Source organism: Scleropages formosus, chromosome 10 (genome assembly GCF_900964775.1).
Source record: "Scleropages formosus chromosome 10, fSclFor1.1, whole genome shotgun sequence".
In the NCBI taxonomy this organism is placed as follows: Eukaryota; Metazoa; Chordata; class Actinopteri; order Osteoglossiformes; family Osteoglossidae; genus Scleropages; species Scleropages formosus.
In genome coordinates this window covers 17112251-17123865 of record NC_041815.1, presented here as the reverse complement: position 1 = coordinate 17123865, position 11615 = coordinate 17112251, and the positions used below count along the sequence as shown (strand labels likewise).

Genomic DNA, 11615 nt, shown 5'->3' with positions numbered 1-11615 from the left:
ATGTCCTCTTGCACCACCCAGGTGGTGTGAGACAGCAGCGCTACTCGCATATAATATATATATATATACTCACGATATATGGGTTTATGAAAATGCTTCTGCAGCTGTTTTGGAGCAATATTACCGGCTGGACTGGTTTCCAGGACAATTCTCTAGAACATTTCATAATGAAGACATGGGGGGGATGGCCTAAAGCGCCAAACTGTGTAAATTATTTTTTTGCACATTTTGCTCTGTACTTCGTGTCGTAAAGCATAATAAATTCACAGGACGTTCCAGATATATTGCTGTATATGCAACACTTACTAGATGAATGTTTGACCTTTGTGAACATCGACACATGATACTAGTTTTTCATATTAGTTTTTCATTTAGTCTCCCGACTGTGGCTGTTAGATACGTAAAAACAACGTAAACGGCATAAAAAGTAACTGTTCATAATTCTATTTTCTCTTCTCCCTATATCAATGCCCTGTTAAATACAGTTTCGGCTTTGTGCAATACACATGTTGCAGCTCTTGACTGTATTTAAACTTTTCGGTACGTAATCGATGACTGACAGCCCGCTTCTGCCTCTATCGGCCCCTGCGGTAGAAACCCCGTAGCCGGAAGTAGGCGGAAGAAGCCGTGAACGGGTCGGTCGCTCAACATGGCGGGAGCGGACGGAGACGATTCTCTGTACCCCATCGCCGTGCTCATAGACGAGCTGCGTAATGAAGACGTGCAGGTGAGCGCCTTTTCCGAGGCTCCAAAACGCCTCGGTTCCGCGAACGTACTCTATCCTACTGAATTAAAGGGGCGCTTTCTTTTCGTGCCCGACCAACACAGGCCAACCACCGGGCCCGGGGCCTGGCTTTGCGGTACCCGCCCGGCGCTGCTTCGTCACCCGTGCCGCGAATCCGAGCTCTGCAGTGTCCGAGCGCGCGACGCGTCCCAATGACGGTAGTTATTGCGCGAGGCGGTTTAAACAGGAGTTACCGCGCGCGGACAGGGGATGTTGAGCGAGGCGGAAGGAGGAAGTGGCGCCGCTCGCCGGCTGCTCGCTAAAGGTACAAAGAGGAAGTCGGCGCGAAAGTGGATGGGCGCTCTGACACAGAGCGGCACCTCAAACGCCCTGCTCTTTGCTTTTATTTCGCTGTCTAGTGGATACGAGAGCAGAAAGACGCCGGTACGGGCGAGTTCAGTTGTTGCAGTCCCCGTGAACGTGTGTGTGTGAGAGAGAGAGAAAATACTCGTCTTGTTGTCGCTCAAGTCAAGTGACAGTGAGTGAGAGAGCTCAGAGCACCCAGCTGTGTTTTTTCGTACTCCCACCCATGTAGCATGTAGTGGTTATTGAGGGACACCTGCGCAGGTCAGAATAATTCAAAGAACTGCCCTTGTTGAAGTTACTAAAATTTATGGGACTAAAAAAATTTGTTTATTAAATTTTAATATTTATTCACATTTAGATGCACATGATGTATCAGCATCTATGTTGTGTGGGTTTTTTGCAGGTGTTTGTCAGCAGCTAGTTGTCAACTTCAAAAACAGAAAAAAAGTTAGCAGGATATAACTTACTAATAGTTATTCACTTGTTGTTTGTAATGTAATTACACAAATTAAAGCTGAGCTGTCATCACAGCATGCATCTTGGTCTTCCTAAATAAGAATTGTTTTAATGATGCTGATTCTCTTCTGTTTATGTGAATCCATTGTTCTGTAGAAAATGTGTTGGTTTACAAAATGCAAAATGACCTGTGTGTGTGTGCGCGCGCCTCTGCCACCCAGTTGCGTCTGAACAGCATCAAGAAGCTCTCCACTATTGCCTTGGCCCTGGGGGTCGAGAGGACTCGCACTGAACTCCTTCCCTTCCTCACCGGTATGTCTAATCTCTGACCATTCTCCTTAAGTGATTTCAGTAATGTTGGTCAGTGACTTGGGCTATTAACTTCTCTTACAACTTTCTCCTCAGACACCATCTACGATGAGGATGAGGTTCTTCTGGCCCTTGCAGAGCAGCTGGGTAACTTCACCGTGCTGGTTGGTGGACCTGAACATGTCCACTGCCTCCTGGTAAGACAACTACACACTCACCTACCCACCCACCTACCAGCAGAGACATAGCTGCCCCATGCTAGTGGCCTAAATTGTCTGCCTTTCTTCACACCCAGCCTCCCCTGGAGAGCCTGGCCACTGTGGAGGAAACAGTGGTGCGTGACAAGGCAGTGGAGTCACTGCGGCGCATCTCCCAGGAGCACTCCTCGGCCGATCTGGAACTACACTTCCATCCCCTTGTGAAACGTTTGGCCAGCGGGGACTGGTTCACGTCTCGCACCTCTGCCTGTGGGCTCTTCAGTGTCTGCTACCCCCGTGTATCCAGCGCCACCAAGGCAGAGATTCGCCAGTAAGTGTACCGCATCACTGTCAAATGCAAAAGAACCTTTGCTTGAATAAATAGGACAGGAGGGTAGTTCAGTGTGTGGAGTGACAACTGTGCTGTTGTCCACAGGCTGTTCCGCACACTCTGCTCCGATGACACCCCCATGGTGCGGCGTGCAGCTGCAGCCAAGCTGGGAGAGTTTGCCAAGGTCCTGGAGCTGGAACATGTCAAGGGTGACATCATCCCCCTCTTTACTGCATTGGCTTCTGATGAACAGGTACAGAACTTCTGCTGTCAGCATCTGAGCATCTCTGGTAGACATGTGGAAGGAGAATCTGTTTGGCTGCAAGTGTGTTATGGACAGGGGTTAGGAGCAGGGTTTGTGGGGAAGGGTATTTGCAGCAGCTTTTCTCCCCACAGGACTCGGTGCGTCTGCTGGCTGTGGAGGCATGCGTCAGCATCGCCACCCTTCTGCCCCAACCAGATGTTGAGGCCTTGGTGATGCCCACCCTACGTCAAGCTACAGAGGACAAGTCCTGGAGGGTGCGCTACATGGTGGCCGATAAGTTTTCTGAGGTGAGCGAAGTCAGGTGACTGCGCTGTTGGTTACGTTGTCAGTATTACTCTCCCTGTTTGTTGGTGATCTCAAAAGTGCAAGAAGTGGCTCCTTTGTTCCAGTCATACCGTATATCTTTGCGTTTTGCGCTCCCCTTTTAGTCTGTGGGTCTGACTGCCGTGTTTCTAAAGTAGAGAACCGGTATCACAATGTTGTGTGTGTGTGTGTGTGGTTTTTTTTTTTTTTTTTTTTTTCTCTTTCTCTCTCCCCTAGTATGGCTTAATAATGCTAAATTCACACAGCTAATTCTGATGCCTTCTTCCGGTCTATTTCTTCTTTTAGCTCCAGAAAGCAGTGGGCCCAGAGATTACTAAAGCAGATCTCGTACCAGCCTTCCAGAACCTTCTGAAGGATTGTGAGGCTGAGGTGCGGGCTGCTGCAGCCAACAAGGTCAAAGGTTAGTGAGATGGAAAGTCCTAAATGTATAACATCCAGCAAATATGTTTTGTATCCTATACTAGCAGACCTGACAGGGCACGTTTACTGCATCTTTCTCTGTTTGTTCCTGTTTTGCTAACTGGTACCTTTGGTGCTGCAGAGTTCTGTGAGAATTTGCCAGAAGACAGCAGGGAGAACATCATCATGAGCCATATTCTGTCCTGTGTGAAGGTGAGGAGCTGGAAGTCAATTAACACCCTGCAGTCAGTGTATAGCTTAGGAGTGTTTTATGCTGGCAGCTATGTCTCTGTGTGGTTCCCTAGCCTGAGAAAAGGATGCACTCCTTTCCATCTTTTTTAGGAGCTGGTGACTGATACCAACCAGCATGTGAAGTCAGCATTGGCATCAGTCATTATGGGCCTGTCCACAATCCTGGGCAAAGACAACACCATTGAGCACTTGCTGCCACTGTTTCTGGCCCAACTGAAGGACGAGGTGAGGGATGAGGGCTCCCTTCTGGTGCTTGGTCTTGGGTCTGCTGGTGTGGAAAGTCACAGGTCTTGCCAAAAGAATGCACCCTGAGTACTACTCAAGTGCTTTAGTAATGTGTCCCACTGTGGGGCAGATGGTTACACTTGCCATACACAAGCTGCTTGTGTGCATCTGCAATGCAGTAGAACCTAGGGAGAGGTGGTCGTCTGGTAGCCATTCCCTGTGGGACCCTGTGGTCTATACAGAAGGAGGGAGCAGTTTCCAAATTCTCTTGGACTGCTGCGTCTCTCTCTGTGCCAGACGGCCCTGGCTCACTTCTTCTCCACTTCTGCTGGCGACATGCTGAGTGTCCGACGTTAGCCTGGAGAACGTTCACAGGAAATGGCAGTAAATTATTCTGCAGACGACTGCATCAGCGTGCCTGCAGCAGCTGTTCCTGGTCTCTGCTTTGTTTTCTCAACATCCTGGACTTGTTTCATCGGTTGGCAAAGTAAAGAAAGCTGAAGTACGACTCTGTTCCTAGGGGATTGTTTTTTTTAACGCTGTGATCAGCATCTGGAGATAGAACCATATGTCACTCACTGAGACAGTCTTGCAAAAGTCCTTGATTTCAGTTGAGTTTTTTGTTTGAGCAGGACACATCAGAGGCATCCTAGCAACAGAAGAGTTTGTCAAGCTTTGGCTAAAACAGCCCTTCTTGTTGGTTCAGGCTTTTTTTGCATTTTTAATATTGTTTTGGTCACTGAGAGATACTGTAAGATGTTCTGGACAGATCTAAATTTGAACTTGCATGACAATTTCCTGAAGGTTTCACATTCTGCAGTCTTGAGTGTGAGGCAGCAAGTAGCATAGTGGTTCGAGCTGTGGCCTTGCAGTCAAGGGACCTGGGTTTGAATCTCCATGTCTGCTGCAGTGTCCCTAAACAAGGTGCTTAGCCCTGAATTGTTACAATAAGAACTGCTCGGCTCTGTAAATGGATGTTATTGTAAGTAGCTTCATACACAACCAAACATTTTAAGCTGCTTTAGAAAAAAGCATCAGACGAGTGAATGAATGAATTCCCCCCCTCCCAGTGTCCAGAGGTACGGCTCAACATCATCTCCAACCTGGACTGCGTAAATGAGGTCATCGGCATCAGGCAGCTGTCCCAGTCGCTGCTCCCTGCCATCGTGGAGCTGGCTGAGGATGCCAAGTGGAGGGTTCGCCTGGCCATCATCGAGTACATGCCCCTTCTGGCGGGACAGCTGGTGAGGGACCTGTCAGGGTGCGGCATGGGGGTGGCTTTGATTGCACACCATGTGAACATGGGGATGGCTTTGACCAAATGCAGTGAGGCATAGCATTTCAGGAACAAGTTTTATGACCCATTGTTTTTGATGGCATACAAATGTAATTGTAACAGTGAAATTTTTCACATGCATATCAGGTAATGTTAAAATGTTTAATTTCAAATCAACCCCTAATGCAGTATAGATTTGCACTAGAGCACTAATATGTCCCACTTATGGCAGGGTGTGGAGTTCTTCGACGAGAAACTGAACTCCCTGTGCATGGCCTGGCTCGTGGACCACGGTGCGTTCTGCAGCTTGCAGTCAGCCAGTGTGGCGTGTGCTGGCACCCAGCCAGAGGTTTGGGGTTTGGGGGTTACATCATTGAATGTTCATGCTGCCCAGCTGGTGTCTAGGAAGCCCCTTATATAACCCCACATGGCGACAGCAGGAGGGGGGGGGGTAGTAGTGTTTTCCATGAATGGTGTTGTCTTATGGTTACATGGGCAGGCTCTCTCAGGATGTGTTTACACATTCGCACTTTCTCACACCCCACACATACGCACATGCACACAAATGCATTCACTCATGCATACACATTTACAGAAAGGCAGATGCACTGCGGTCCTTGCAATGAACTCCATTTCCAGAAAAAAATGCTTTACCCCCCATGACTGCCAGACACTTCCTAGAACCTTAATCTACTGTTTGTAGCTTTTTCAAAATACCACATGAATGTAGAAAAGACCAGGGAGACCTGGGGAGGTCTGTAGTTCATGTTCAGGTGTTTTTGTGCTCCATGGTAAGCGCATGCTATGTATAAGCTGCAGGACAGTCAGTAATCGTGGTGTTTGCTGCCCACAGTGTATGCCATCCGTGAAGCCGCCACCAATAACCTCATGAAGCTGGTAGAGAAATTTGGTGCAGATTGGGCTCAGACAACCATTGTGCCCAAGGTGCTGGCCATGTCCAATGATCCTAACTACCTGCATAGGATGACTACCCTCTTCTGCATCAGTGTAAGTGCAGTTCCCCCTCGACACAAAATGTTTTTGTTAGTCAAAATATAGACATATAAAGATTTTAATGTAAAATTGTTGATTCACTTTGTATTTTCCATACCCAAGATTTGTCAGACAGGATGTTGAGTATTTCTCTGTTGTCATGTCCAACTTAGGCTCTGTCAGAGCCCTGTGGACAGGAGATCACGTGTAAGCACATGCTGCCTGTGGTCCTCACAATGTCCAATGACCAGGTGGCCAATGTGCGCTTCAACGTGGCCAAGACCTTGCAGAAAGTTGGCCCAGTCCTAGACAACAAGTATGTTCCTTCACCATTCACATCCATCACAGACAGTAGAGGCATTCTCATCTGTGTACTCTTGGTTGTACATGATCGCTACAGATGTTACGACTTAGAAGCATAAGACACTGGATTTCAGCATTTAGGTGGACAAAAAATTGTCAAACTATTACTTTTGTTCTCCATTTAAAAAGCATGTAGGGCTACATAAACACAACGGTTTGTAGGTAACACTGCCAAATAAGACTTCATTGGGTGTGACTGTCTATTTTGGTGATTGCATTAGTAGTACTGCTGTTTGGCTCTAGTGGTTGTGCTGCGGTTGGCTGCTGACGTGTGTGTGTGTGTGTGTGTGTGTGTGTGTGTGTGTGTGTGTGTGTTCCAGTACTCTACAGACTGAGGTGAAACCAGTCCTGGAGAAACTGGTTGCTGATCAAGACATAGATGTCAGATATTTTGCCCAGGAAGCCATGAATGGTATGTCTTCCTATGAATGTGCTGCCTGAAATCACTATAGATTATAACTGTGGACATGAGCCTACAAAGATGCAGGATCAGGTCTGAAAAAATGCACTTATTTAGTGAAACATCAGTATTCATAAATGTAGAATTGTATGCTATTAAGACCAGTAAGCTGTTTGGTGGGATGTAGGGTTTCAGCCGTGATCACTTTCTGATTATGGCTCATGTTTCTCTCCACAGTTCTTGCTTTATCCTAACAGACCCATGTTCAGCCATTGCGGAATGACTGCCCTACAAGGCTTGGAAATCTATTTATTGATACCCAGGAACTGCTGACAACATCCAGAGAGAGACTCAAATAGTTAAAATGGTCTTCCCTCCATTTGAAAGGAAGTGCAGGTCCTTAATAGCCACACTTGTTACGCCCCTGTATTTAGTGCACGGTGTGCCTGGTGTACTGACTCAAACTGTCCCCCTGCCAACTTTCCACATACCAACAATTCACTCGGCCTCCAGGGACCCTTTCCATCAGTGTACAGTGAAGCATCACATACCCCTTCATCAGTCAGAGGTTCTTTTCTGCACACACCCAGGACACACCACTCTAAGCACATTTCTGAGACCTCTGTCAGGGTGTTCCTGTTCTCTGCTCTCTGCAGTTGCTCTGAGGAGGAAACTGTTGATCACACTGTGCCTTTTGCACACCATAGTTTCTATATTTATAACACTAAAGTCGTTCTCATTCATCTGCTCCTGAGGACTCTGCACAAGTCCGTGAGTGTGGAGACAATGGTCAGGTTGGGGCCTTTGAACTAGAGACCTTCAGACTAGGAGATTGGTTAAATCCGTCCAACAGACGAATCAATTGTATCAATTTTTTTTTTTTTTAGCATGCCTTGGCCCTGTGCAACAGCATCTCGGTAGAGAGGTTCATTGTGTAAGAATCTAAGAGTAGGAAGCCAGGCATTTGGGGTGTCTTTCCGCTGCTGCAGAGAGCCGAGCCTGCATATAACGTAGAATGTAAGCTAACATACGACTCGGTTTACAGCTGTTCACCCCTTCTGTCTAGTTCTAGACTTGGGCCACTCTTTGTGTCTTTGTTTTTTGCTCTGTGCTCTGATTTTGTGTCATTCAGTTCTCCTATGCTTCCCTACAGAAAGGGAGGAAGGCACTTCGCTATAGCTTCCCACACAAACTTAATAAAATGGTGTAAAAATACAATGAGTTCTTACTGTGTGGTACCTCAGAGATGATTGTGGCAAGACAGATTGGCATTACTTTGGGAACCATGCAGTGTTGGATCTTAATCGGAGTCATGTTTGGAGCTTATGTGTAGTTAGTGTGTGAACTGTATTCCACCAGCCTGGCGCATCAATGTCTGAGAGATGGTGCTACTTAGTGCTGCTCCTCCTTGTTATGCAATGGCTCTGAAGCTATGATAAGAAAAAGGCCTCGAAGGAATGTGTGGGATAGTGGCGCTGTGTACCAACATGTGGTGAGTTCGTGCTGTGGGGCACGTCTTCTTCCCCTTGCCTCTCCAGTGGTCAGCCCAGCTACATCCTGTCTGCTGGGGGAGGGGAGCAGAGGAGAGGGGAGAGCCACTCTGGCTGATTGTTCTCAGATGTTGCGGTTCATGTTCCAGTATTATGCAACGGCAGTGGAGGTGGAGCTTGGGCTTGTTTTGGCAGCAGGGAGTCCTGAGGGGTAGGGTCCATGCCCCCCACGCTGCTGGCGGGAGCCACGTGCAGTCCAACTGGGTGAAGAATTCTGATGGAAGGGTCGCTCTCAGATTCACTTTGACAGAGGAGCCTAGAAGCTCTGCCTGCTCTTACTGTAGAGCTCAAACAAGGTATAACAACTTTTTAAACAATTTAAGAGCAATGAACTGCTGTTTCATAGCACCTCTTGAGGCAGCATTTTATTAGCATACAATATTAAATCCTTTCCAAGAGGAATCCACAGTGAGTTGGGCACCCAATGCAGTTAGACTGAATGTATTAGTGCAAGTGGGGGGAGAATCTTAAACGCTGAACCCTATAGAGCGCTAAAGTAAAATTCGTCACAAGCCAAGGTTTGTTCCCTTAATCACTAAGTGGCTCAGGAAATACAATGAGATGGTTCGAGCATAGTTTTGATTACCTAAACCGGAGGTGTACTGCACCTATTTTTACATTAACTGTCAAGGGCGTACTCCAAAGAGGCTTTATAAATATCTTCCTGAGGACTGAATCAGCAGGGGTAGTAAGACATGCGTTTGAGCTGTGCCGTGCTTTCATCCAGTTCCTGCGTTTAGGTCCTCCAGGACGGATATCCACTCCCGCTGGAGCCTGTAGAGGTGTGTTCTACACCTGCTCAGAGGGAGAGACTAATGGGATTCCTCTCCTTCCACTCTAATATTACCAGAGCAGGAAGTGACCTCAGTGTCCCAAAAGTAAATCGTTGCTGACTGCAAGAGAGCTATTAAACACCAGTAATTGACCATAAACGATACACGAGAAGCAGGCGAGGCTGCCTCACCTGTTCCTGCAGTCACAGGGACCTCGCTCTTCTGGCTACTGGGACACGTAGGTAGGACGCTGCATGCAGAAAGTAAAGAGACTCGTGCACACATGGCATTTGCTCAGATAAACCTCTCTTTAAATTAGCTTATATGTGGTCAACATCAATGAAGGTAAATGTGAAAGTAGACCTCTAAAGGATGGTACTTCAGTAGATATGGTACAAAGGGATACTGTAACACATTCACTACCCCTATTTTCATCATACTATTATTCATAAATATTGCTATAATACTTCTGTACGGCTTATACTGATCAGAACAGCACTGGGTAGAATCAAACTACGAAGCCCCGAACTCCACATAGTGGGCTACAGAGGGAAACTCCAGCAAGAACTTTGGTTTTGTACCTTTGTATAAAGTCAAATCTTCTTTTCCATAAAGGATAACAAAAAACAACAAAGAGGAGCCAAACAATTACTTAGTTCTTCAAAGAAAAAGGCACAGCACTAGTACAATGAATACATCACTCGTGAATTTCTGAGTTCAGGAATCTACCCTAATGTGTACAAACCAACTGAATTGTTCGCTGTCATTTCGAGAAAGTGTGTGCGTGAGAAAAAGACGAGAGAGACCGTTTGGTCCAGAGCATCCCTCATCAGCTCATGCTAACCTCTTCCTCCACGTTTCCTTTTTATGTCCTTCAAAGTGCATCTTTATTCTTCCCAGTCTATTATAGTGTGGCTTTCGCTGCAAATATTGACATATGTCTGCCATCCTGTTTCTCCAGAAAAGTAGTGTTTGTGCAGTCAGTAATTTCTGTTTCAAGTAGATTTAATAAGTGTGAAAAGGAGGGGGGGGGGGGACTTCCACTTGAAGGTTGTTGAAAATCAGCTGTGATGAGGCTTCTCATCTCAATCCAGTGCCAAGTGACTTAGGTTTGTGTCCTCTAACCGTTACAAATGCCGCAGGTCATTAGAATAAGGACATTCCTTCTGAAACCTAGAGAGTATTAAGGCTTCATTCACTTCGAGAGAAAAATATTGCTCAAATATTGCTGGACAACCTAAAAAAAAAAAATTTCCACTGTCGCTGCACCTGCGTTGTGCTCATTGTTACCTGCGTTGGTGTGAAAAGTCACTTCAACACAAAGTGCTTGTCCTGCGTCACCCCCAGACATGGTGGCGCTTTGTGCTTTTGGCTGAGGAGCCGAGCCTCCACGGAGCGCATGCCACGAAACCCTCGCTACGCTCGGCCACACGAAGAAGAATATCGCTCTTGACGCTCACTCGAGCCCTCTTAAGCGAGGCTCTCCCGTGCCCCCAGCCTCCATCAGGGACTGGGCCATCACGGAGCATTGGGGTTCAACACGGTGAGGTAAGGGGGAATTTTGGTAAAAACAGGTTCTGAGGTACACAATATCCAGAGTAGTATTAGCAACACAGACACCGCACCAATGTCCGTCACCCCTCCCCCAACCTGCCATCCCCCCGTTTTCGGGTGCGGGAGCTTTCACCTAGTTAACCAGGACAAACCCTTGCTGCGAGTCCGCCGTTTCCATCATCTCAGCACCCTGGTAGGGGCTGTGGAGATCAGCACAGGGTGGGGCCGGTGGGGGTGGGGGAGGCTGCCCAGGCTCAAGCGGGTACTGAAGCGATCTGGCATACAGCGGATCGGCCGCCAGCAGCGGCACCTCGCAGGGGGCGTAGCTGTAGTCCAGCGGCTCGACCGCGCCTGGGTGCAGCGGTGGGGGGCAGAACTGCGCGTATTGCCCCACGTAGCAATCGTAGTTCGGGGTCTCCGTGCCGGGCTCCATTAGGGGGCCGAGAGCCACAATGGGCGTGTGCTGTTGTGGTGGGGGGGCAGGCTCCTGAGGCACCACAGCAGGGCACGTGGGGTAAGAGCCCTCCTCTATCTGCATCTGGTTGAAGTAGCTCTGCAACTGGGACTGTTTCTGGAGGTGGAGTCTCTTCTGATGCAGCCTGGGGAGAAGCAGGACCAAAGTTTGATGAAACGAGACACGCAACTAGTACGCGCGCTGGGGCCACGAGTCGGCTCCCGTTTCTTCGTAAATCCGAAGTCGCTTTCCCCACTCCGTCGCCACCGATGGAAGTTCCATAATAAAGATCCCCCTCAGTTTATTTGCAAGCCAGGTTCTGTAAAAACTTCATAAAACTGTATTAAACAGTCTATCGTGTTTTACTAACCCATGCAGCCTGGGCCGGAAAATTATCGCTTTTG

At 47.7% G+C, this 11615-nt stretch overlaps 2 protein-coding genes across 2 annotated transcripts in view; one reads left to right on the top strand and one right to left on the bottom strand.

The window, feature by feature from the left end:
• The first annotated feature begins 619 nt into the window (after positions 1 to 619).
• Positions 620 to 8093, top strand: LOC108928737 (serine/threonine-protein phosphatase 2A 65 kDa regulatory subunit A alpha isoform-like). The gene is made up of 15 exons (XM_018742808.2): positions 620 to 727; positions 1768 to 1858; positions 1952 to 2052; positions 2151 to 2383; positions 2489 to 2636; positions 2780 to 2935; positions 3258 to 3372; positions 3514 to 3584; positions 3714 to 3848; positions 4919 to 5092; positions 5357 to 5417; positions 5978 to 6132; positions 6291 to 6433; positions 6801 to 6892; positions 7118 to 8093. The coding sequence occupies exons 1-15, from the start codon at positions 650 to 652 to the stop codon at positions 7132 to 7134; spliced, it is 1770 nt and encodes a 589-aa protein (XP_018598324.1). The 5' UTR covers positions 620 to 649; the 3' UTR covers positions 7135 to 8093.
• LOC108928736 (serine/threonine-protein kinase SIK2-like) overlaps positions 7752 to 11615 on the bottom strand; it is a 29216-nt gene continuing 25352 nt past the window's right edge. Inside the window, exon 15 of the mRNA XM_018742807.2 lies at positions 7752 to 11356. Within this exon, the coding sequence (XP_018598323.2) occupies positions 10891 to 11356 (466 nt within the window). The 3' untranslated portion in view covers positions 7752 to 10890. The remainder of the gene's footprint in view (positions 11357 to 11615) is intronic.